The sequence below is a fragment of the Papio anubis genome, chromosome 10 (genome assembly GCF_008728515.1).
Source record: "Papio anubis isolate 15944 chromosome 10, Panubis1.0, whole genome shotgun sequence".
NCBI classification, from domain to species: domain Eukaryota; kingdom Metazoa; phylum Chordata; class Mammalia; order Primates; family Cercopithecidae; genus Papio; species Papio anubis.
Window position 1 is genome coordinate 65,931,125 of NC_044985.1, and position 25,420 is coordinate 65,956,544.

At 39.2% G+C, this 25,420-nt stretch overlaps 1 protein-coding gene and 1 pseudogene across 19 annotated transcripts in view; one reads left to right on the forward strand and one right to left on the reverse strand.

Moving 5' to 3' along the window:
* Positions 1–25,420, reverse strand: part of PDE1A (phosphodiesterase 1A) — a 398,717-nt gene that overhangs the window by 98,450 nt on the left and 274,847 nt on the right. For 15 of the 18 annotated variants that reach the window (XR_002516184.2, XR_001893430.3, XR_002516185.2 and 12 more), the window contains one exon: positions 4,501–4,683. Coding sequence is in view for 11 of the 18 variants with exons in the window: in XM_021923769.2 (XP_021779461.2) it covers positions 4,501–4,683 (183 nt within the window). In the remaining 7 variants the exon portion in view is untranslated. Of the gene's footprint in view, positions 1–4,500; positions 4,684–6,181; positions 6,951–25,420 lie in introns of those variants that run through there. The other 3 variants (XR_635574.4, XM_009182562.4, XM_003907688.4) reach the window with 3 other exon arrangements.
* On the forward strand, positions 7,664–9,471 carry LOC110740911 (annotated as a pseudogene). The gene has a single exon (XR_002516186.2). The product of XR_002516186.2 is annotated as an actin, cytoplasmic 1-like (transcript).

Genomic DNA, 25,420 nt, shown 5'->3' on the forward strand with positions numbered 1-25,420 from the left:
TCCTCCAAGGCCTGGGAAGAAAGAATTCAATTGATTATTAATCATGTCCTTTAATTTTTATATCAAGTTAGTCCACAACAAGCTGAATTTCTAGGCTATATCTGTAAATTCTCCCTACAAAAGGCCTGGAGAATGCCATAGCTTAATTAAATATGATAAATATGTTTGATGTAAGAAATGGTCACGTGGACAATATTCTGCGTCTTTTATAAAACTGCTATAGAAGATACCAAATTATTTGATTCAATGTTCCTTATGTTAAAAATGCATGGGACATATTACTCAGTTTCTATGTAAAAGTCATCATTTGTTAAAGATAATCAAAGCTAAGCAATTTATCATGTTTTCCTGTTAAGTCTTGACTAGTTGGAAGTTCAGAATGAAAATATTGTGTTTAATTACATCTCTAGCCTAGGTTTTCTTGATGAAGTATCTCTCTATTTTATTCTAGAGACCTTAAGCACAAAGGTTTCATGCTTCCACTTTATTTTAAACAATCATAAATTATTTTTGGATGTGGGTGATTAGGTAAAATAAGAAATTATCCTATATCTCTATTGAAAGATTTTAGAACAGTTAAAACTAAGAATACTTATATTAATTACTTCATTGATATAAGTATAATTCTAATCTTGCAGAGCAAGGAAACTACTAATCATACTATACAAGATCTAGAATAATTACTATCGACAATGATACTTAGGTTTTTTTTGGAAACAGTCTTTTCCATCTCTTTCTAGTCATTACCATTAATACTAAAAAATGGAGGTGCAGGGGAAATTGAAGGATGATGAACAGGGAAAAGGGTCAATATAAAAATCATTCAGGATTAAGAAATTTTAAAATGTTAATTAACATTAACTTGACTTGACTTCATGGCACAGAAAGGCAAAGAGAACACACGCTTTGAATCACATGTTAGCCACTCACTGCTGTGTGACCTTTGGAAACTATTTAATGTCACTCATTTGTAAAATGAGAATAATTATAAGCTTTTTGTGAAGAGTAAATGATTCTCAATACAAGAAAGTCATCATTTTTATTATTATTGTAACTGCTCTCATTACTTTGCAGCCAATATCATTGGTTCGAAATCTTATATCTTTAGAGCTCTCTGGCCTCAATGGGACCTCTGGTGCTACTGAGTTTCTTAAACCTGGGATAGGTTGAGAAATGAATACCAATATACTTTCTCATTACATGGAATGTAAAGGAAGACAAAGAGGATTACCCTTCCAAAGAGACAGCAAAACTTTCCCATTATCATACTTTTCTAATTCTATAATCAGGAATAGAATTCTAGGATGGAAAATTAGAAATAGTAAACTAAGATGGAAAATTAAGATGACTCATCCTTGAATTAGAATGAGTATCAGAGATATCTTAACCCAGTTGTCTCACACTTTAGTAAACAGGTGATATATTACAAGTTTCTGAAAAATGACAATGAATTTCCTGGGCTCTAAAGGTGGTGAAAGTCTAACTGGAAATGTAGTGGATTATTTTTGGAAGTTTCCGTAATAGTTACAAGATATAATTCAAAAACTCCTTAAAAAAATACTATTTTAAGGCCAGGCGCAGTGACTCACGCCTGTAATCCCAAAACTTTGGGAGGCCAAGGCGGGTGAATCACCTGAGGTCAGGAGTTCGAGACTAGCCTGGCCAACATGGGAAACCCTGTCTCTACTAAAAATACAAAAAAAATTAGCCAGGCGGGGTGGCAGGAGCCTGTAATCCCAGCAGGAGAATCTCTTGAACTCGGGAGGCGGAGGTTGCAGTAAGCCGAGATCACGCCGCTGCACTCCAGCCTGTGTGACACAGCCAGTCTCCGTCTCAAAGAAAAACAAAACAAAACAAACAAACAGAAAACAACACTATTTTGTACTAGGCATTCTGAGAGGCAGCAGACTTACTCAGTGGAAGGCAAGGAAAATATTGCTGCTGTTTCACAGGGCTTATTCCAGTGGTGAGGAGAAATGAAATATAAGAGACAATATATGATTACAAACAGGGATAAGTGCTGGAAGGTAAACCACTGGCTGGGGGCAGCAATAGTGAGGAACAGCATAGAGTGATCCGGGAAGACCTCTGGAATGGTAAAAGGGCCAGCCCGCTATGTTGAAGGGTGGGGAGAACCACTTCTGACAGAGAAAATAACAGGATGAATGGCTCCAAGGCAGGAAAGAGCTTAGAAATGTTCTTGAAATTGAAATCAGGCTGGTATAGGTGTTCAGTCAAGGATGAAGTTTGCAGTAGATGAGGCTAGAAAGCAAAATGGGACCTAACCAGGCTCAAGTGAATTGGGAAACCCTCTGGTGGTTTGAAGCTTAAGAATGAGAGGAACTAGGCCGGGCGCGGTGGTTCACGCCTGTAATCCCGGCACTTTGGGAGACCTAGGTGGGTGGATCACGAGGTCAGGAGATCGAGACCATCCTGGCTAACATGGTGAAACCCCGTCTCTACCAAAAAAAATACAAAAAACTAGCCGGGCGAGGTGGCGGGCGCCTCTAGTCCCAGCTGCGCGAGAGGCTGAGGCAGGAGAATGGCGTGAACCCGGGAGGCGGAGCTTGCAGTGAGCCGAGATCTCGCAACTGTACTCCAGCCTGGGCGACAGAGCGAGACTCCGTCATAAAAAAAAAAAAAAAAAAGAAGAAGAAGAAGAATGACAGGAACTAATTTGTATTCTAAAAACATCACTGTGGAATGGCTTGGTTGGGGTGGGCAAATGAGGAGGAGAGGAGCCCAGTTAGAAAGTTACTATCATATTTCTGAAGGCAGATAGTGGAGGCTTAGATTGTGGTTGCAGGAGTGGGTGGATTCAGAATGCATTTGGGTAAGTAATTGCCAGGGCTTGCCGGGGAATTGAATCTTGGGAGGAAGTGTTTAAAGGAAGAAGCAACAAGACTTCAAGTAGACTCAGCTGTCAAGATTGAAGATGATTACTTTTGAAAAGTTCCAATAAACTTGTCCCACTATTTTTATGCACCTACTAGTGGGGATTCAACAGTGATTAAAAAAAGACTTTTTTCCATATGTTCTTAGCACACTGATTTCTTAAAGACTGCTTACTAATTTAGTTACCTGAAGTACAATTTTATACTTTTATAGGCTACTAAAAAAGTTTACTTTAATAGGCTACTAAATAAAATTTTATACTTTTATAGGCTACTAAATAAACATATGAAAAAATGGAAATTTAGCATATTCATATATTTTATGTATTATAACCTTCTCTTGAATGGAAATGGAAATTCGGTTGATCTTCCTCCACAGTTTACATTTTTTCCCAGTTTGCCAAGTTCTGCAATTTTTTTTTAAACAAAGAAGACAAAATATACATTTCTTTAGCAAATCAAACATACTCTCATGTTTCATCTGTGATTCTCTCACAGATTTTCTGATGTACTATTTAGATGTTTTTAATTCGGTGCTAGAGAAAAGTCATCTTCTTTAAATTGTGTAGTGTATTTAACCATCTTTAAGTTTTATAATACATTTCTTGCCATGCATTCTCATTTACACTTTTAGAAATTCAAATGTGCTTTCCATTGTCCCTTTAGCAGAAGAAAATTAAAGTTTGTAATGTTTATTAACAGTAATACCTAGAGACATCAGAAGAGGAGAAATAATGCATTTTCTCTAAAATTTAATTTTAAGCATATTGGCAAAATGTTCTCTGTTTCTCAACTTTACTAGTTTCTAAAATATTCAAATAATCGTTCTATATATAATTTCATATAATTATTTTTTAATCTAAGGGATTTCTGATAACTACTTTTCAATTTTGTCAAACATAAAATGTCTATTTTGGGTCTTTTGTAGTTTTAGTTCTAGGAAATATCTTGTTTCCTAGATGGAAAAAATAAGCTATATTCCTAAGGGCTGAAAGAACATAAAATTGGGTCATATTAACATATGTTTCACGTTGAAAACTCTGATGATATAACTAGGCGTTTCTAGGGGCCATCAAATATCCCTTGCTTCAGTGACAGAAATGTTGGGAAAAAAAAAAAAACTATCAAAAGTGAGCACGAGAGGGATTTCCTCCATTATGGAAAGATGGGAAGTGAATGGGCTTTTATCTTTAGGGCAAAGGAAGGCCTGAGTGATCTTGACATGTAGATTGCTACCCAATGTAGAATGTATTTTATGAAATGTTACATTTTATTCAGGTAAAATTAGTTGTGTAACATATACATGTGTCAGAATTGTTTTTAAACAGTTGTTCACAAAGGTTCATTTGAGGAGAAAGGTCATTCAAAAGTCTTTGCTTTCAGTCTTCATGTCAACTTAAAATAAATAAACAGAATGCATCCGGGACCAGGTGTTTTTGTTATAGGTAAGTTCATCATAAAGTCCCAAATTTGTTCATTCTAGTTATAGTTATGATTACAGTTTTCCTCAATAAGTGAAATATAGACTGCTCATACCTTTCATAAAATGAATGTATCTGCTGCCTTTCAAATATTATTGTCTTGAGATGCCAACAATTTCACTTACCTTTCCACAAAAATTCCAGCTTGAACAGCATGCACAATGCTCCGAAATTTTGGTTTTTCCTCAGGTTTCTTTTTTGTCATCCCCATTTTCCGTGTAAAAGTAGAAGCCAACCAGTCCCGGACTTCAGATGGGACTGAGTCAGTCTGAATGTCACTGAGCTCATCTTCAGTATCCAGAAGTCTTCTACAAAAATTTATACAGATTAAACATTTTTAAAAAGTGAAGAAAAACTAATAACAGGAAAACAAGGATTGCAATGGAATTTAAAATATAGCCAATACCGCTCTGTGTATTCCTTAATATGTACTCTCTAAAGAAAAAAAAATTCATTAACATTTGGAAAGCTTTTAATTTCTCAAATCGATCATATGAAGGTAACAACTAATAGATTTTGCATTTGCTGCTTCCCAAACATTTCAGCACAATGATACACTAGTCTGGAGGTACCGACTGTTAATATCTTTAGTGTGCTGTTCTGATAACGAATAAAACTAAGGAAAGATATGGAAGAGAATTCATAAACAGATGTCTGCTATTAAAACAAGCAACTGGAGTGGAAAGAATAAAGGGGGATTGAATCCATAATAGCTGTCATATACTTAATAATCTAGTGTATGTCTTACATATAGTATAAGATATTTGAATAAGGCTTTGCAATGTATAAAAGTCATTCACAGGTACTATTTTATTGGATAAGTACCCCTAAATTTTAGGAAAATAACAACTTAAGTGCTCTCAACGATATCCATTCTATCAATATCACAGATTTTAAAAATGAAAAAAAAAATGAAAACACATGAAAATAAATAGATTATGTTTAATGCACATTTCAGGTGACCAGTGGGTGGAGATCTCATGGGTTTAGAACTGCTGGCCAAGGAAATCAACCCAGTGAGTGAGGTAGTGAACAGGAACTGAAACGCTCTGTGTAAGCTCCAGGTAGATAAAATTGACTGGACTGCTGAGTAATAACAGCTGCCATTAAAGAGGACACTCAGGAAACATCGCTATTTTAAGGCCAGTCAACTTCAGCAGTCAACAACTTCCTAAAGGTCTGAACTGGCAACATCCCAGAGGCTCCCCACCAAATACAGAAACAGCTTACAGAACAGTTGAGCTTTGTCTCCAGGAGGAACACAGGCCGCTCTGCCTGCCATTTGACTGGGTTCTTTCCTTATCTGTGCACCAATCTAAAAACTCATTGGCACATGTTAGCTTTAACCTTTGGGTTTCATCTGCTTTTGAAAATCTCTTTGCACAGACCTAGGCCTAAGGTTTATGAGCTGATGTTGGAAGGTGGCAAGAAATGGTTGTACATGCCAACGCCTCAGAAACAAGGCACAGGCCATCTCAAGAAGCAGGGACAAAACAAAGGACAAAAACCAGGAGGTCTCCACAAAGAACTCAATCTGGCCAAAGAGAGGCTCAAAAGGTAATATGCAGAAGAGGAACTTTTCATGTTCCTTTAAATGGCCTCCTGTATATGCTGCTGTTTCCCATAAACCTGCAGAAAATAGTCATTTGCCAATATTTCTTTTACATGGTATTAAATAAGCATGAATGTATTTATGAAATACCTTATGAAAAAAGTAAACATAAGTTCTGGAGTCACAAAGATACATGTATACCTATAAAGATTAAAAAGATTTAGAGTTGAATGTTAATACTGATTAATACTTACTTTATTCGATTTTTAATTTTCTTTCTGATCTTACATTTGGATGGTTTTGATTTACCCCTAAAACACTGAACTAGAAAATTAAAGCAAAATAGTTTGTTTTTCTTTTTGCCCATTTGAAATTAGATTCCCTAGCCCATTTCAGCAAGTCACTAAACTACATGGCTTGAAAATTTCACTACTTTAAAGATTATGCCATTTCTACTATCTCTTATGCAGTGATCAAATACAAGGCAGGTGGGACAAGTAGAATAGGAATCATTGTGGTGTAATCTTGTGATGTCACCGTGCTCCAAGCATTCCACTGCAGCCTAGTTTTGTCAGCTAATCTCCTTAGAATGACAGAAACCTGACTGATGGTGCCAATTCCTCCACAGTAAATTTCATGTTGATGACTTTAGGGCTATATGTCCTATTCTCATAAATGATCCAAGAGAGATCATCAAACATAACAAAACCAGCGTATGAAAGTGATATTCCACATAGCAGAGTGGTACTTAGGAGGCTGGAAATCCTTAGTCATGATGCATAAGGTCATTTACTGAGAAGAAAGTGAATATAATTTTAGGGAGAAAGAATGATATGGATATGGATTAATTAGGGACACACAAATAAAGGACGAGAGTGTGTTAAGGGAAGAGCATGGAATATGCTATTGTGTAACTTGAAAAGGGAATCTTGAAAAGGCAACAACTACCTCCATGAAGTTTAATTTTATGTGTCACCATAGGTAGGTTATGGTGGCCAGTTGTTTGGTCAAACACCAATTTAAATGTTGCTGTGAAAGTATTTTTTAGATGTGATTAACACTTAAATCAGTAGACTTTGAGTAAAGCAGATTACCCTCTAAATTATGGGTAAGCCTCATCTGATCAGTTGAAAACCTTAAGAAAAAAGATTAAGGTCCCCCAAAGAGAAAGGAATTCAGCTTCCAGAACGCCTTTGAAATCAAGAATGCAATAACGACTCCTGCCAGGGTTTCCAGCCTGCCAGTTTGCTTTGCAAATTTCAGACTTGCCAGCACCAATAATCACATGAGCCTCTTCCTTAAAATACATATCTCGCTCTCTCCTCTCTCTCTGTCTCTCTCTTTCTCTCTCTCTCTCTCTATCTCGTGTGTGTGTGTGTGTGTGTGTGTGTGTGTGTGTGTATGTTGTGTACCTATTGGTTTGGATAAGAAATAATCTTTCCATCATTTATGAATGCTGTGTGATAACTACCAGTGTAGGTTATAAATAAAGTAGAATATAAAGACTGAGTTCTCTATTAATATTCATTTAATAGAACATACCAGTCCTATTTCTCATGTAAAAATCCTATTTGCAATGAACTAACATGCCTTTTTAGCAATTATAAATCTAAACACCATACTGTTTAAACATTACAGAATTATTGTCAAACTAAATGCAGTGATTAAAAATGGAAAAAATGAGAATGATCCCTTCTCAGGTGGAACTTATATTTTAAAAGAAAGACAAGGCCGAGACCGCGTCCGCCCCGCGAGCACAGAGCCTCGCCTTGGCCGCTCCGCCGCCCATTCACACCCGCCGCCAGCTCACCATGGATGATGATATCGCCGCGCTCGTTGTCGACAACGGCTCCGGCTTGTGCAAGGCCGGCTTCGCGGGCGACGATGCCCCCTAGGCCGTCTTCCCCTCCATCGTGGGGCGCCCCAGGCACCAGGGCGTGATGGTGGGCATGGGTCAGAAGGATTCATATGTGGGCGACGAGGCCCAGAGCAAGAGAGGCATCCTCACCCTGAAGTACCCCATCAAGCACGGCATCGATGGGACGTCCCACAACTGGGACGACAGGGAGAAGATCTGGCACCACACCTTCTACAATGAGCTGCATGTGGCTCCTGAGGAGCACCCGGTGCTGCTGACCGAGGCCCCCCTGAACCCCAAGGCCCACCGCGAGAAGATGACCCAGATTATGTTTAGGACCTTCAACACCCCAGCCATGTACGTGGCCATCGAGGCTGTGCTGTCCCTGTACGCCTCTGGCCGTACCACTGGCATCGTGATGGACTCCGGTGACGGGGTCACCCACACTGTGCCCATCTACGAGGGGTATGCCCTCGCCCACGCCATCCTGCGTCTGGACCTGGCTGGCCGAGACCTGACTGACTACCTCATGAAGATCCTCACTGAGCGCGGCTACAGCTTCACCACCACGGCCGAGCGGGAAATCGTGCGTGACATTAAGCAGAAGCTGTGCTATGTCGCCCTGGACTTCGAGCAGGAGATGGCCACGGCGGCTTCCAGCTCCTCCCTGGAGAAGAGCTACAAGCTGCCCGATGGCCAGGTCATCACCATTGGCAACGAGCGGTTCCGCTGCCCTGGAAGGAAGGTTCCAACCCTCCTTCCTGGGCATGGAGTCCTGTGGCATCCACGAAGCTACCTTCAACTCCATCATGAAGTGTGACGTGGACATCTGTAAAGACCTGTAGGCCAACACAGTGCTGTCTGGTGGCACCACCATGTACCCTGGCATTGCCGACAGGATGCAGAATGAGATTACTGCCCTGGCGCCCAGCACGATGAAGATCAAGATCATTGCTCCTCCTGAGCGCAGGTACTCTGTGTGGATCGGCGGCTCCATCCTGGCCTCGCGGTCCACCTTCCAGCAGATGTGGATCAGCAGGCAGGAGTATGAGGAGTTTGGCCCCTCCATCCTCCACCACAAATGCTTCTAGGCGGACTTAGTCGCGTTACACCCTTTCTTGACAAAACCTAACTTGGGCAGAAAACAAGATGAGATTGGCATGGCTTTATTTGTTTTTTGTTTTGTTTTGGTTTTTTTGGGTTTTTTTTTTTTTTTTTTTTTTGGCTTGACTCAGGATTTAAAAACTGGAACGGTGAAGGTGACAGCAGTCGGTTGGAGCGAGCATCCCCCAAAGTTCTACAATGTGGCCGAGGACTTTGATTGTACATTGTTCTTTTTAAAATGGTCATTCCAAATATGAGATACATTGTTACAGGAAGTCCCTCGCCCTCCTTAAAGCCACCCCACTTCTCTCTAAGGAGAATGGCCCAGTCCTCTCCCGAGTCCACACAGGGGAGGTGATAGCATTGCTTTCGTGTAAATTATGTAATGCAAAATTTTTTTAATCTTCAGCTTAATACTTGTTTATTTTGTTTTATTTTGAATGATGAGCCTTCGTGCACCCTCTTTTTTGTCCCCCAATTTGAGATGTCTGAAGGCTTTTGGTCTCCCTGGGAGTGGGTGGAGGCAGCCAGGGCTTACCCGTACACTGACTTGAGACCAGTTGAATAAAGGTGCACACCTTACAAAAAAAAAAGAAAGACTAAAAATAAAATAAGGATTATGATATAGGTTAATTATGAAAGGAAACACTACTTTAGATAAGATGATCAGATAGTTAAGACCCGAACAATGAGAAAGTATTAGATATAGGAAAGTCTGGGGGAAGTCTGTTCTATCTATTCCAGATAGAAAGAAGGGCAAGTACAAAGGCCCGAGGCATGATCAGTATTGGCATGTTTGAGGAACAGAAAGGAGGCCAAATGTGGCTGGAGTATACTGAGTGAGAGAGTGACTCAAGTTGGGAGGCAAACATAGGTCTAAGTAAGCTAATAGCAGGCCTTGGAAGGATTCTGTCATATTTGCAATGGCAGGTCATTGAATTGTTTCAAGTAGGATGTGATATGATTTATGTATCTAAAAGACCAATGTGCATGCTGTGGGAGGAATAAAAAAAGTTGTAAGAATAGTGTTTTGAGTTTAGTTAGTTTAGTTAACTGAGCACAATTGCAAAAATGGTCTTTTATTTTGGAAGTTCACTACTTTTTGAAGACCCTAATTGGTATGGAATTGGGCATCATTTTTTCCTGTAAACATATGGCTCAAAGTCTTACTGGTATATTATTTTATTTACTTATTATTATTATTATTTTTGAGATGGAGTTTCGCTCTTGTTGCCCAGCCTAGAGTGCAATGGCGCGATCTCGGCTCACCGCAACCTCTGCCTCCCAAGTTCAAGCGATTCTCCTGCCTCAGCCTCCCAGGCACATGCCACCATGCCTGGCTAATTTTGTATTTTCAGCAGAGATGGGGTTTCTCCATGTTGGTCAGGCTGGTCTCGAACTCCTGACCTCAGGTATCTGCCCGCCTTGGCCTCCCAAAGTGCTGGGATTACAGGTGTGAGCCACCACACCCGGACTTAATGGTATATTATTAATGTTTTCTCAGACTATACATTTTTTTCTGTTCCATTTGTTTTGTTCTCTTCTTCAGGGAAATGGATTATGCATATCAGAGATCTCTTTTATCTAGTTTCCATATCTATCATTTTTCCACTAAACCTTTTTTTGAAAAACTAATGTCTTGATCTTATCCTGTTTTGTTTACCTTTTTCTTTCTTTTTTTTTTTTTTAACCTTTAAAGTGTTTTATTTGTAAAACACTCTACTGTGTTTTCAGTAATGTCTCTTTTAAGTTTTGTGGCTTATGGCTTGGCTGTCTCTACAGGGTAGCCTCATTTTCCTCCTCCTTTTGCTGACTGTGTTGTGTGTACACGTTTCACCTCCTTGTATTATCATATTATTTACCTCTTGAAACTTTTTTCTTTGTTTTAATCGTATTATTTTTTCTACAGAATTGATGATTTCATGAAGTTCTTGAGTTCACAGGATGAGCTCACAGATGTGTACGTTCCTCTGGCATGAGTTCTTTGACATGTGTTTTTCCCTATCCTTTCCACCTTTGTTCTTGTGGTATTTTTTTGGTATGGATTCTGTGTTGGTTTCTTTTTGAAAATTGTTCATTCTTGTATGAGAGAACTTCTTTCCAAATCAGAAGGTTGAAGAGAAGGACCAGGAGAATGTGTACAGCAGAAAAGAAGTGAATCTGGGTATGAGGTCAGATGTGTGTCCCTGTGTGCAAGAACTGACTTAACTTTCTCTTCAGCTGACAGAAATACTAGCTGCAGGTCTGTTTCTCAAAGATTTTTCTCTGTGCTACAGCACAGTTACAACAGTGGCCTTTGAGATCTTCATCTGCCTGTGCATACATCTCTGCTACTCCAGCGTGTGAAATGGGGGAAGCTTCCATGGCCAGCTGGCATACCTTGACCTTTTTATTCTACTCAATAAGTTTCTAATTTTTCCTTTTTGAATGAGCATGATTACCTAGAGAACTCTGTCCTATGCTATCCCTGCCTGAGAGCCACAATTTCAGGCACCTTCATCATTTAGACTTTATTTTTTAAGCTTATAGAAAAATTGAGTGTATAGTACAGAGAATTCTCATTCATCTCATCTCCACCCCCACCTTTACAGTTCCCCTATTATTGACATCTGGTATTATTGTGGTACAGTTATTTCAGTTGATGAGCCAATGTTAATACATAATTTTTTTTTTTTTTTTGAGACGGAGTTCGCCCGGTCAGCCTCGGGCTGAGTGCAGTGGCTGGATCTCAGCTCACTGCAAGCTCCTCGGCCCCGGCTTTCACTTCATTCTTCCTGCCTCAGCCTCCCCGAGTAGCTGGATCACAGCGCTCAGCCACCTCGCCCGCTGTTTTTTTGTATTTAGTAGAGACTGGGTTTCACTGTGTTAGCCAGGATGGTCTCGATCTCCTGACCCCATCCACCCATCTCGGCCTCCCAAAGTGCTGGGATTACAGGCTTGAGCCACCGCCCGGCCAATACATAATTATTAATTAACATCCATAGTTTACATGAGGGCTCACACTTTCTGTTGTACGTTCTATGGGTTTTGGTAAATGTATAATAACATATATCTACCATTACAGTATCATACAGGGTAGTTCCACTGCCCTTAAAACAATCCCTATACTTTGTCTATTCAACCTTCCTTCCTTCCCTCACCTCTGGTCCCTGGCAACCACTATCTTTTTGCTGTCTCCTTAGTTTGGCCTTTTCCAGACCATCAGATACTTAGTATCATATAGTAAAAGGCTAGACTTTTTAGTATTGGCTTATTCCACTTGGTAATACGCATTTTTCTCCATGTCTTTTCATGGCTTGATAGCTAATTTCTTTATATTGCTAAATAATATTCTATTGTATGCATAGATAGTTTGTCTATGCATTCTACTATTGAAGGACATCTTGATTGCTCCAATGTTTGACAATTATGAATAAAGCTCCTATAAACAGGTGCAGCTTTTTTCAACTCATTTGAGGAAATGCCAAGGAACACAATGGCTGGATGGTATCATAAGTGCTTAGTTTTTCAAAAACTGCCAAACTGTCTTGCTATACCATTTTGTACTCCCACCTGCAATGACGACAGAGGCTGTTGCCATCATCTCTTGTTTGCCTCCAGCGGGCTCGTTAACTGGCTCCTCCTCTTGTTCTGACCCCTGTCGTCTCTCTTCCTCGAGAAATAGAATGCCTTTAAAGTTTAAGTCAGACCACAATGCCTTATTCATAAGTTCATTAAGTCATTCGAGCTAAGTTCTCGAATCAATTTTAACCAGTTCCCCTGTATTCATTTTGCTCCAGTGACACTATTCTTGCTGGATGCAAGCTGCCAAGCTTGCTTTTGCTTCAGGGCCTGTGTACTTGCTATTCACTCTACTTAGAGTCTTGTACTCAGATATTTGTGTGAATCATTTGTGTGAACTGATTTCATCAGATTTGCAGAGGGCATCCATGTGCCCACTCCCAGTAGTAAATATTTTCTGTGATTTTATTCATCCTTGGTTGTAGTCTCTTTCCTTCTTTCTTTCTTCTTTCTTTCTTTCTAAGATTGTCTTATTTATTGATCCAGTTCGACCTCGATCTGAAACCGACGATCGAAAGATATCTGATCCGGACCTGATCCACGGACTCCTCGAATGCCCAGCCTTACCCTGGTATAGTCTTCTTAGCACTGACCACTACTAGATGCCATGCCATAGGTCCACTGGTTTGTTTGTTCTTTTTATGCTTACAGTCTAGCAGCCTGGGCTGCAAAGACCTAGAGAGCAGAAAGTTGGCCTTCTGTTGTACACTGCTGTATCATCAGCTTCTAAAATCATGTGTGACACAGAGCAGGGGGCCAATATATATCCATTGAATGGCTATAAAATGTCTAGAAATATTTACATTAGACTAATTGTAACTGATTACCTTCATGAGTGGAGTAAGGATGGAAATGGTAGAAGTTTTAGTGTATAATCCTGTGCTATTTGATTGATATAATCAAATTTATTGCTGCTTATGCAGAAACAACATCTTGGGAGCAAATTCACTGCTGCCAATCATCTCCTTCATTGCCCTTAGATTAAGTTGTTTCTGAATAATCATGCGTCATATTATTGAAACAAATTATGGGGAAACATATATATTTGGTGTAGAGAAAAAAACTAAACATTTTTTATTGCATTTTAAAGTCACAGGAAAGAAAACTTTAAAAAAGTATGGGTTGTTTATATGCCTTTAGCCAAGAAACTCAGTATTTCTGTCAAATATTAGCTCCTTTATGCTATTTATCACACAGAGAAGAGTAAGAAACTTCTAATGAAGACATAAGTCAGTGTACACAGGTTCATAGAAGAGTAAGAAACTTCTAATGAAGACATAGGTCAGTGTACACAGGTTCATTAAGATAGTTATTCCAATTTGGAGAGAAGAAAGTTGAAAAACAGGTAGTTCAAACCTAAATTTGAATAAATTTTGAAAATAAACTAATAAATCTAAAGACATATTTCTCCCTACTCCCCTACATTTACCTCTTCTTACTTATTCATTTTCCCTTTCCCTCATACCCGCCTTGTACTCTGTGTCTTCTTCCTTCTGAGCAACATGAGCAGCTCCTCAAGTTTCATCTGACCATGGTAGACAGTGCAGTAACAAAAACTATAATGTAATATGGACTAGTCATCGTCATCCCGGACTTTTCGTAGACAGAGAATTATTATAAAGAATTCTCCTATATGTTTATCTAAGACATGAAAGTATCTGAATACTTGTATAAGATTACGGCACATGTAAAACATATATGACTACATTTTGTCCTCATTTCATTTTTGAAAGAAATTTGTGCAAGGAGGATGATAAAATAGGATCTCAACTATCATAACTAATTTTGTTTTACAAACATCTAATGACTTCATTGCTCTTTATTCTAATGTTAAAGGGCAGAGTATGCATAATCATTTACATTGTAAGTGCTTTTTAAAAATGAAGACTTTGTGTTTAAGAAACATACAACATGGAAAAATGATGACTGGTACATTTTCCTTAGGAATTCTTAAAATGTGTCAAGACCAGCCTGGCCAACATGGTGAAACCGTCTCTACTAAAAATACAAAAACGTAGCCGGGCATGGTGGTGTACACTTGTAGTCTCAGCTACTGGGGAGGCTGAGACAGGAGAATCACTTGAACCCGGAGATAGAGGTTGCAGTGAGCCAAGATGGCACCACTGCCCTCCAGCCTGGGCCACAAGAGCAAGACTGTCAAAAAAAAAAAAAAAAAGAATTCTTAAAATGTGCTATACAGAAAAAGAAACGATAAGGAATATATGTGTAAAATGTTATCACTGTTTACCTCTGAAAAATGCTCCCACTGGTGTTTGATATGACTTTAGTTTTAGTCCCAGTGGACTCAATAAAGCATAAAGTCAAAGGTTTCTAAACACAACCTGGGTGCAGATGGGGCCCGGTGAACTGTGAAAACTGACCCTGCATCCAATCTGTGACTCAACTAATCCTTCAGAGCTATTTATAATCGTAATTTTCTCTTGAAATCAGATGACATAACTCCCAAAGGGCTTATATTTTGAAATAAAAAGTTTGCAGGGAAGGGAAGTAAAGAAGGAGGCGGCCACGGAAGGAGAGGTCATGGGATTTTGACTCTTACAATTACATGTCAGTGAAAATATTTCTGTCCACAGTGGACTCTTGGAAAATGACTACACTCATGTACTGATGTGGTTATTTCTGGGCAATTGGTACCTGCAATTACACCTTGTAAGTGCTAAAATTCAAGTGCTAGGTGCGGTTAGGAGATACTGGTTTCTCAAGTTTGAAATGTTCTTTTCCTGCTTTACTATTCTTATAAAGGACATGTTTCACGCAGCAACAAACTCATTCAGTTCTTTCCCTTAACATTGGATGGGGCCAGGGTAGGATCATATTTCATCCAAATACCATTTAACTAAATATTTTAAAGTTATATATCAGGTGAATAAACTGCTATATGTTCTATCCTTCTACCTTTTAATAAGTTTCATAAAAGACAAACAAGTTGGGTGAACTGAAAGTTCTCAGCTCCTTGTGTGACAACACTGGGCCAGCAACCTGCAGCTCCACTCTGCACCACAGGTGGAAACCTCAGCCCTGAAGTACAGTCTCCATCAACCTACCTAGCTTTGAAAGGAGCTGCTTCTTGGCCACTCCTTGGTTTGAAAGGGTACAAACACCAATGGTGTCCTGGGTTCCTTGGGAGGAAAGACCTAATAAGAAAGCTCAGTAAAATGTAGGAGACAGGCTTGGGGACCTTTGGGTAGAGAAAGCTGGGGTCTTCTGCCCTAAATATGGTAAAGGAACATACTGGGAAAAGCAGGGAATTCCAGGGTCCTATAGTACCTGGAGGGGGAAGAGGGTCATGGGCTTCAGGTTCTTCTTGGTCTTGCGGGGACACACCATGGTGAGGGGAACACCAAAGAGAACCTTTGTCAGCCTCCCTGAAGTGGGGAATGGTGCCCAGGGAAGCAGCTTCACTGGCCTGGGGCTAAGGGTGGTACTGAACTCATACATTGCAAATATCTTCCAGGACAGCCAGAGGAATTAAAGGTGGTTGATCTTTCCATAGTACAAATACTCTTTTTGGAGTAAGTGGTTTCCTCTTAGGAGAGTCCATTAGTATTATTTCTTCCATTAACCTATGTCTGTGTTCTGAGCTGCTTGTGCCCTTCTCCACCGTTATCCCCCAACTGCCACAAAAAACAAAAAACAAACCAAAACTCTAAAGGTAAAACCAATCCTTCACTCAGACTTCAGAACTGTTTGAGGACCGAAATGGATGATAATGCCAGTTGCTTTGTTGCTGTCTTACTAAGAACCAGGCAAGAAACCAAGCTTTAGCTTATTTAATCCTCATAATACCACCACGAGGAAGATCTAATTATTATTGCTACTTCTGTTTTACTGATAAATAGACTGAGGCACAGATGTCTTGAGTGATTTGTGCAAAGTCATTCAACCAGGAGTGTCCATGTCGCATTTTTTGGTCATATATGTCTGGTTTCAGGGTCTGAATTACTAACTGATAAGTTATCCTCCACTTTAAATGCATATTTTTCTTACTGCGTACCCAGACTGCCTTCACATTCGGTCAATGCTAATGCCAGTAATCATTTTCTAGATCTCATCTCTGCCTTGAAACTTAGGGTTAAAAATAATTGAACTTAAAAAGTCTTAAAGGAGTTTGATCTATCAGTAAATCTTTAGTTGGAGGAAGCTTAAATTTAATTTACAATGCTAGCATGTTGAATTGTTTTCTCATAGAGAAATATATCTGGATGACAAAATTTCAGGACACTTTGAAGTAAAATAAATGTAAGGATGGAAATAGGTAATACACTTGAAATGCCATATCTACTTGTCAGTAACCTACTTACTATAGTGCTAAATACTTTTGAATTATTTTTCAGGCCACCACTGAAGCATGTTTATTTATTCCCTGTTTTGTTCCAAAGAGGATTTAAAATGGCAAGCTTACAAATTTATCTCAATAGCTTTTTATAAAAAAACAGTTTCCTGATAGATTTGTTCAATGTTCCTCTGGTATTGTTAGCCTCTCCCCAACCCAGCTTTTTTTTTTTAACTGTGAGAAGATGATCATTGTATATGAGTGACTATGAAGACTGAACTTTTGGGTGGAGAAGTCAGTCATGCCGATCTTAGCTCAATTCCCAAAAGGCAAATCTTGGCGTAAACGAGGTCAACTAAGGATAATATTGAAGTTAGATGTGGCTTTCTCCAAGGTAAGGCCTACAAAGTGCTTGGTGCCTCCTTCGTACCCAATCTAGGAAGCAAAGGTGGAGGCAGTAGAGGTCCTGTCCACCAGGAGAGGCAGAAAGGACTCAAAGAATGTTGAGGGGAAGGGCCTGAGAAAGAGTCAAATTGCTTGGAGAGCTGGGATCAAGATTGTATTTTTGGAGTCATTTGGGGATGGAACTGGGGATAATGGGTGAGGCAGAAAACTGCCCAAGGCCTTGCTGATGACTCTTGGCTTCCCACCAGGAAATCCTCTTGGCTTAAAAACATTTTTGAAAATATTCCATTAGGCACAGAGCCTAATGCTCCACTGATTAATAAATTTTGATTAATAAGCATCCTCTGTAGTTAGAAAGACTGCCTCGAGTCAAACTCCTGGCTTCATCACCTATTGGCTGTGTAGTTTTGGAAAAAGTATTTCATCTGCGTGAGACTTAGTTCCTTTGTCAGTACAAAACAGATGGCACTAATAGTATGCCTAGTGGTGACATTGTGAGAATAAACTGGATAAATGCAGAGAAAGCCCTTAGAACAGCATCTGCTCATCTGTTATAAAGGAAGCCCTTGGTAAACTTCCCACTACCTACACATCTGCATAAATTAGTCTGAGCAGATTCCCTTTTTCTAACACGTAGAACAAGGAGGGCCTCATGGGAATGGAAGTGTTGGAGACATTGTGGGAAGAAGTTGGTCAAAGTGGACTCTGGGGAGCCAAAGAATAAAGTAAGGATTCTCCTAAAGTAAGGGTTGTGAAGAGACAGTGGGAGAGATCTCCAAAATTAATTTTTACTTACTTTAGGATGTTCCCTAGCAGAGTAGGCAAATTCATAGAGGCAGAAAGCAGAAGAGCAGTTATCGGGGCCTGAGAGTTATCGGTGGGAAATGGAGAGTTATTGTTCAAGGGTTACAGAGTTTCTGTTTTGGATGATCAAGAACTTCTGGAGACAGATGATGATGGTGGTTGCATAACATTGTAAATTTACTTAATTCTACTGAATTTTACACTGAAAAACAGTTAAAATGGTAAATTTTATGTTATATATATCTTTTCACAATAAAACAATAGTTTCCTAGTATTGATCTTCTTCCTGCTCCACTTTCCAGAGAATAGATAGGCTGCCTCTTCTAACTGGGGAAATAAGACATAGGAGAAGGGCATTCCATGCTTCATCTGTGTCCTTCCAAGGATTACTAAGAGGGGCAGCCTGGAGAAAAAGGGTGGGGCTGCAACTCCTAGATGAAGCCTAAGGGCCTATGGTTTCCCAGACCTGGGAGAAGTGACCAAACCACGGACCAAAGGACAGGCCTGGCCTCCAAAGAACCCAAGACTTGTTGCTGTGAGGCACTGCTAATCTCCGATTCAGCACCTCTTGCTTATTGCCCCTATTTCCTAATGAGATTTCCTGGAGGTTGGAGTGGGGGGACATTTTAGCACAAAGTTATCTCATTTACAACTTGGAACAACACTTGGGGCATAGTCTTGATAAGACCTTAAATTTCTAACCATCAAATTTCTAATGGTCTCTCTGTTTCTCTTTTTGTGTGTGTGTGGTCTCATTGTGACATCATCTAGTAGAGTAGTTTCAAACTGTGGTCACTAGACCAGAAGAATTAGCATCACCTGGGCACTTGTTAGAAATGAAACTTCCCATGCTCTAAGACCTATTGAATCAGAAAGTCTGGGAGTGAGGCCCAGCACCCTATTTTAGCAAGCCCTTCCAGTGATTTCAATGACTACTAAGGTTTGAGAACACTGTTCTCCTTCATTCACAGCTTGCCAATTAATGGAAGCTCTATACCAAGAAAATGCGATTTACTTATTTTCTGACACGTACTGAATGGCACTGCTTATTTCCTTATGCACATTATTTCACCATCAGTGATGAGGCTTGTTGGTGAATTATATCAGGAGGAACAGTCAGAAGAGTCCCCGTGACAGTATTTTAATTAATGAATCTTTTATAATGATGTTACAAATGGGAATTATCTGTATGTTATTTGATTGCGAACTAAAAAAGTCAATTTTCAACAGACCATGGGTGGAAAATGTGTCCTCAGTAGAGCAGGGGTATATTTGGAAGACAAGAGTATAAGGGGAGGTAAGGAATATATTTCTTTCTAAACCCATGAGGCCAAACTACTAGGGATGATGACAACTGGGAGGTAACAATAGCCAAAGAGAATAGTGAAATAAGTATCAGTGTATATAGTGAGTCCTTCATAAATATTTGTTGAATAAGTGAATAAAAGTATAAAAAACATAGGCATAGGGTCCCTGGTTTTACAGATTTTTAAAATATTCAGGTATTTGCACTAGTTAGGTATTAGCCCAGATGAGGAATAGTCACTTTTATTTGTTTATTTTGATGCATATGTTGTATATGTCAATGTTTTTAGTTACGTCCTGTTTAATGTAGAAAAAGATATTTTTCATGTGTAAAAAATTTTAGAAAAACAATTTAAAAAGTATTTTCTGTGATTCTGTAACTCTTTGTATATATGCTCAGTCATGAATTCACTCACTGACTCAAGTTGTAAATGACACAATAACCTGAAGGAGGGAAAAATCCATGTCCCATGGAAGGAAGAGAGACCCAAGAAAAGATAATAGAAGAATATGTGATGAGTCAGAGCAAAGTTTCCATTCCTGTGATTATCCAAAAATATGCCAGATTAATGAAGAGTAGTCAGAAAGGAAGGCAGGAGAGATCTTGAGAAGGAACACTGGATCCTGCCTGACCTCTAATCCAGGACAAACTGTGAGGAGGATGGGAGCATGCCCCAGATAAGTTTCCAGGATCCTGGAGCAGAAGCCAGCTGAATGCCCCACCCTATCCCCAGCCCCTACTCCTGGGTGGAGCCTGCAGGACGGCAGAGTCCCTGTGTGGAACTGACTAACGTGTGTCTAGACAGATAGGCCTGAGACAGTCTCACAGATAATGGTGACTCCAGCTAGACTGATGGGGATGGAAATGAGATAAAAGAGATGCAGAGTAGACAGAAGAAAAATATATTTGGAAGTAGGCTATATAAATATAGTAAAGAATGTACAAACATCTTTGTATGTAGAAAAATGTAAGTCCCTTATTTCTAGTACTTGATACTTGCTCAAGAAACACCTATGTTGTTCGAATTTATGATGGTATCAATGTTTTGAGGGTTACCTTGGAAACTTAACCTATTACCTTGTTTCATGGGAAAATAGATTATGAATTATTAGTGGCTAACTTAGAAATCAAACATTTTCATTAGGATTTAATGTTAGGGTAAAGTGACTCTTTGGAAGAATTAGAGATGAAGAATATTAATTTGGAGCAAGTCCAACCTACCTGGCTGTAAGAATGCTGTCAATGACAAGTGACATCAAACCTAAACGAAAGTGGCTCAAATAATATAGAAATTGACTGATTTCCTTAAAAAAAAAAAAAAAAAAAAAAAAAGGTTAAAAGTAATGTGACTCCGGTAAGGGATTTTTTAAAATCAGGAAGTCAACGATGTCACCAAGGACTAAGGTTTCCTTCATCTTTCTACATGAACAAATTTAGTATTAGGTTTAGCTTTCTGCTTGAAGCAAGATGGCTGTATTCATTGTAAGCATCAGATATGGATATATAACCTAGAAGCATAAGATACCCTTTCTATGAAGAGGAACCCTTCTGCCAACACCGTCTTCATTCTGCCCTTTATGCAATTCTCATTGGCAAGAATTGCATCACATGTCCAAGCCTAAACTCACTGATTAGTGAACTGGGGAATAATAACTGGTTTATAACAATTAGGAGTCATCCATCCTGAGCCTAGGGCTGATGTTGGTGTCCCCTGAATCACTTGGCCTTAAAAAAGGGAGAAAATAATTAGGAAAAAAATGAGTTCTGTTGGCTAGGAAAAAAGAGAAAAATAGACGTCTGATATATTCCTTTTAAATTTGAACTTGTCTCTGATGCTTAATAATTATATAATCCTAAGCTAGTCAATTACTTTCTTTATGCCTTAAATTTTTTAACTTTATAGTGGAAATAATATAAGTATCTAATTTATAGGCATTTTTGAGAATTATATAGAATCATATTTGCAAATTGAATAATACATTGCCTTGGATTTAACTGTCAAATGACTTTCATTATTATTATTATCATTATTAGACAAGAATAACATTTAAAACATCTTTTTAAAATTCAAGAAATATTAATTTATATTACATTGAATCAAAACATCACAAATAGTGAGATCTTATTCAACACATAGAGCTTTTTTATTAGTCATTTCTCAAAAGACCTGGTCAGGCTTTTCTCCCCCTTTTCACGAGTGAGGCTGTTTTTGAAAGTTTGTAGAAAGTAACACACCACAGATGGACAGAAAATAGGAAAACCAACCAAAAAGTATTGCAACTTTTTCTAAGTGATTTTCACACTCCACCTACAGGGTGAGAACAGCCTACAAACACAACACTCCAAACAGCCATCCCTCCCCACAACTCACACCATAAAAACGGAATTCAGAAAAATCATTACTTGATTTTTAATGATTCACTGAGCTCCAGCAACGTCTTAGCACATTTTCCTCAAACTGATTTCCCCAGGGACTTTTCCAAATAGAAGTAATTTGAAGAATACAAGAGCCCATATTTATAAATGCTAAGCAAATGATAAGCCGTTTCCTCCTGTCACCCTCCTGGTTGTCAGGGTAATTGCGTCATAAGCAGGTCTTTACAGGGGGACTTTGGAGCCATGGATAAAATCACACGATTCCAGAAAAAAAAAGAGACTGGAGACTTTATCTTCCATGTGAAAAAAAATAATGAGTAGAGACTAATCATTAGTAGGAGCAAAGCCAAGAAAGGAGTTGCTGAACTGCCAGTCGAGGGCTTTCCACGACATCCCACACAAACCCCGATCCAGGTCTCCCTGCTTGTGACACTAGCAGAGACATTTTAGTTTTCACTGCAGAGAGAACACAGTTGTGGTTTTAGAAAGCACTCTCCTCCATTCTCAGTTCTTAAGCATATGATTTAAATAGAGTTGACCACCTATCTTGCTCATGGGATGCTTGACCACTGACCTTGTATCTTCAGCTCCCCTGGACACAATGATTGGTTGAGGGATAAATATGTTACCTAACTAGAGCCAATGAAACATAAGGATATTTTTATTGGATCATTTAGGAAAGAAAACTTTTCTCATTCCTGATTTGATGGTGTGAGGATGTGAAGCTTAGAAATACTGTCACCATCTTGCTACCAGATAAAGCATCAAAAGAGCCATTCTGGAGCTAGCAAAACAGAGGGGGACTTGCTGACGTCATTTGTGCCCTAGTTCAACCTTTGTTTATAGTCGCCACTAGCCATCAGTATTTTGGGCCATGAAAGTCAATACTTTAATCATGTGTTTAAACTGGCTTGGTTGGGTTTCCTATCACTTACAATTGAAATAGTTAATAAAAGCCATTCATTACTTAGCCCAATCTATTTCTCTTTTTCCTCTCTCTTTTTCTGACTCTAAATGCCAAAGGAGCACACATGAGTGAGTGCCATCATGATGTGCAGGTTGTAGTGATTAAACATAAAGAGTTTGCTCTCCACATCATCCCCCAAGTTCAGCAGCTCATTATTCATACCTTAGCCATAACTATTGCAGCACATTTACTCATGCTAAACAGCTGAGTTTAAAATGAAATGCCAGTGAATCTTTCTGATTTTACAATGCTACTCATGTTTTGCTTACTTTAAGACCCTTGACTGTGCACTGGTTAGTTCCAAATTCATCTACGCTTTCTTTTCTTTTTCTTTTTCTTTTATTTTTGAGACAGAATCTTGCCTTGTCAGCAAGGCTGGAGTGCAGTGGCATGGTCTCAGCTCACTCCAACCTCTGCCTCCTGAGTTCAAGCAATTCTTCTGCCTCAGCCTCCCAAGTAGCTGCTACTACAGGTGTGCACCACCGCACCTGGCTAATTTTTGTATTTTTAGTGGAGAGGGAGTTTCACCATGTTGGCCAGGCTGGTCTTGAACTTCTGACCTTGTGATCCGGTGACCTCATGATCCACCCACCTCGGCCTCTGGGATTACATGGATGAGCCACCGCACCTGGCCACATCAACATTTTCAACCAATGTTTGACTATTTCTCTCTTCCTAGATAACTTCCCAAGGATAACTTCTTAGCCTAATCTTTCTAGGAAGCATTTTTTTTTCTTGTTATGCTAAATATGTTTTTTAAACTTTTCATTTCTGGGCTACAGATACCAGCCTTTCATCCCCAAAACAGTGTGAACAAAAACACAAAACGGATTCCTCAAGTATATGTCCAGAGCAGTAGATTGGTCTATCTCTGTTTTTTGTACCCTAGCTAATTCTGGAAAAATAGTCTATACTAATTTCTTCATGAAGCCATTCCACATTAATTCTTCATAGTATCATCTTCCGGCTGGTAGCTTTTTCTCTTTGCTGAAACTCTACTTCAGGGCATTAGGAATTTCCCAACTCATCCAGTGGTTCACCCTGTGGCATTTGATGTACTCTTTTCAGTAACCCTACTTTCTGCTAATTTGACAGTTCATATTTGTCCTATATGCCTGTTGCTTTGGTGTCTATTCTTTCTAGTCTCCTCTTTGGTAGCTCCATGCCTTGTCTTAAATACTCACGTTTTCCTTAACTATCTGCCTGTCCTTAACTACCCTCCTGTTCCACATCTCCAATTTTATCCCCTCCTTTGATTTCAATTACTAGGATAACATGGTAGCCCATTTTGATATGGAATTCCAGGAGTTTTTTAAACCTTAATAGTTGAAAGTGAAAAAACTTTGATATTTGAAAAGTCAAAAAATTGGCTTATTCTACACAGATAGGCTTTATTTTACCTTCAGTGCAGACTAACTCTTTTGTTTCATAAAAAATATTTTGAATGGCTCTTTTAGTTACACTAAAACAAAGTAAGGGCTCTCCTCTGGCATTTAGATTGAGACAATGGAATTCCGAGAGGTTAAACATCTCCAGAAAGTAATGCACAAGGTTGTCTTCACCGTGAGCACAGCTGCATCACTCTCGGGATCTGTGTCCTTTAGAAAATTGTCATGTTTTTTCTAAACGTGAATTTAGACTGAACAGTCTTTTAATATAGGGGTTAATCCACAGAGACAAATGACATTAATTTTGATTGTCCCCTGTCTTTATTTTGGTCATAGAACTTGAGGTCAGGACAGCAAGACATGTCAAAAGGACTTCTGTAGTGGAAGGTCTCTGTGAGATGGGCATCAGGCATTAGAGGATGCAGCAAGATGCTTGATAAGGGACCTCTATGAAAGGGCTTAAGTTGTAGATTTTGAAAGCATCTATCGCTAATGCCTTACAGCAATTATAGCTGACTTTAGCTTCAGTTTGGAGAACAGGAGGAAAGAGGAAGGGATTGAGCTCATGCTTGGGAGCCTGGCTATAGATAGCTGGACTTGAGGAAAAAAAATAAGTAAGAGAAAAAAATGCAAGGGAACAATTCATCAGTTTGGAGCCAGAGAGCTGGCTGCAGAAAGTGATAGCCAGGACAGACTGTGAAATAAGTAAACATTCACTGGCCATTCTCAAGAACTTTAGGATGGAGAATATATTCAAATAGCAAAGGAGTTCCAACAATTGAAGGTTAGCATCAAAGTAAAGGTATTTAAAAATTATGAGACCCTTGAGTTATAATTCATGTCTCTAATTGGCACTATATTTCTGGGCTTCCATGCACATATATCTAGCATATTCCAGACGTATTTTACCTTTAGTCCTCTTGTTAGAAACCATGTCTTTAAGAATAGGCAGGGAGAGCTTTGCCAGAGAACAAACTCATTAACACTCAAAAATACCTGCAAGTCTAGAAGTCTAGACATATCTGGTTTGGAAGTCTGACACTGTATAAATTCTTACCCCCTGTTACTCCCTCTGGTTATGAGTTTCTGCTGATACTTGGTGTTTCCTGCTTGTAATCTATCACTGTTGCTTGGGTCTCTCTCTAAATCTCTCTGTTTCTTGTTTGAGCACTTGTTCTTGTGCCTAGGTTTGTCTTCACAATTCTAGACCCATTTCTAGCCACCAACTGCCTGCACAATTTTGCTCCTGATTCTGATTACCAGTGTGTCTGGTATTCATTTCAGGTACTCAACAGGTATTTGTTAAATGAGTGAAGATTCCTTGGAAAGTCCCACTACTCAGTGATTTCAAGGATCTTAGCCTCTAACGTACCCTGAATGTCACTCAATTTCTTTCTACCAGACTAACCTCTCAAAGTACTGATTGATAT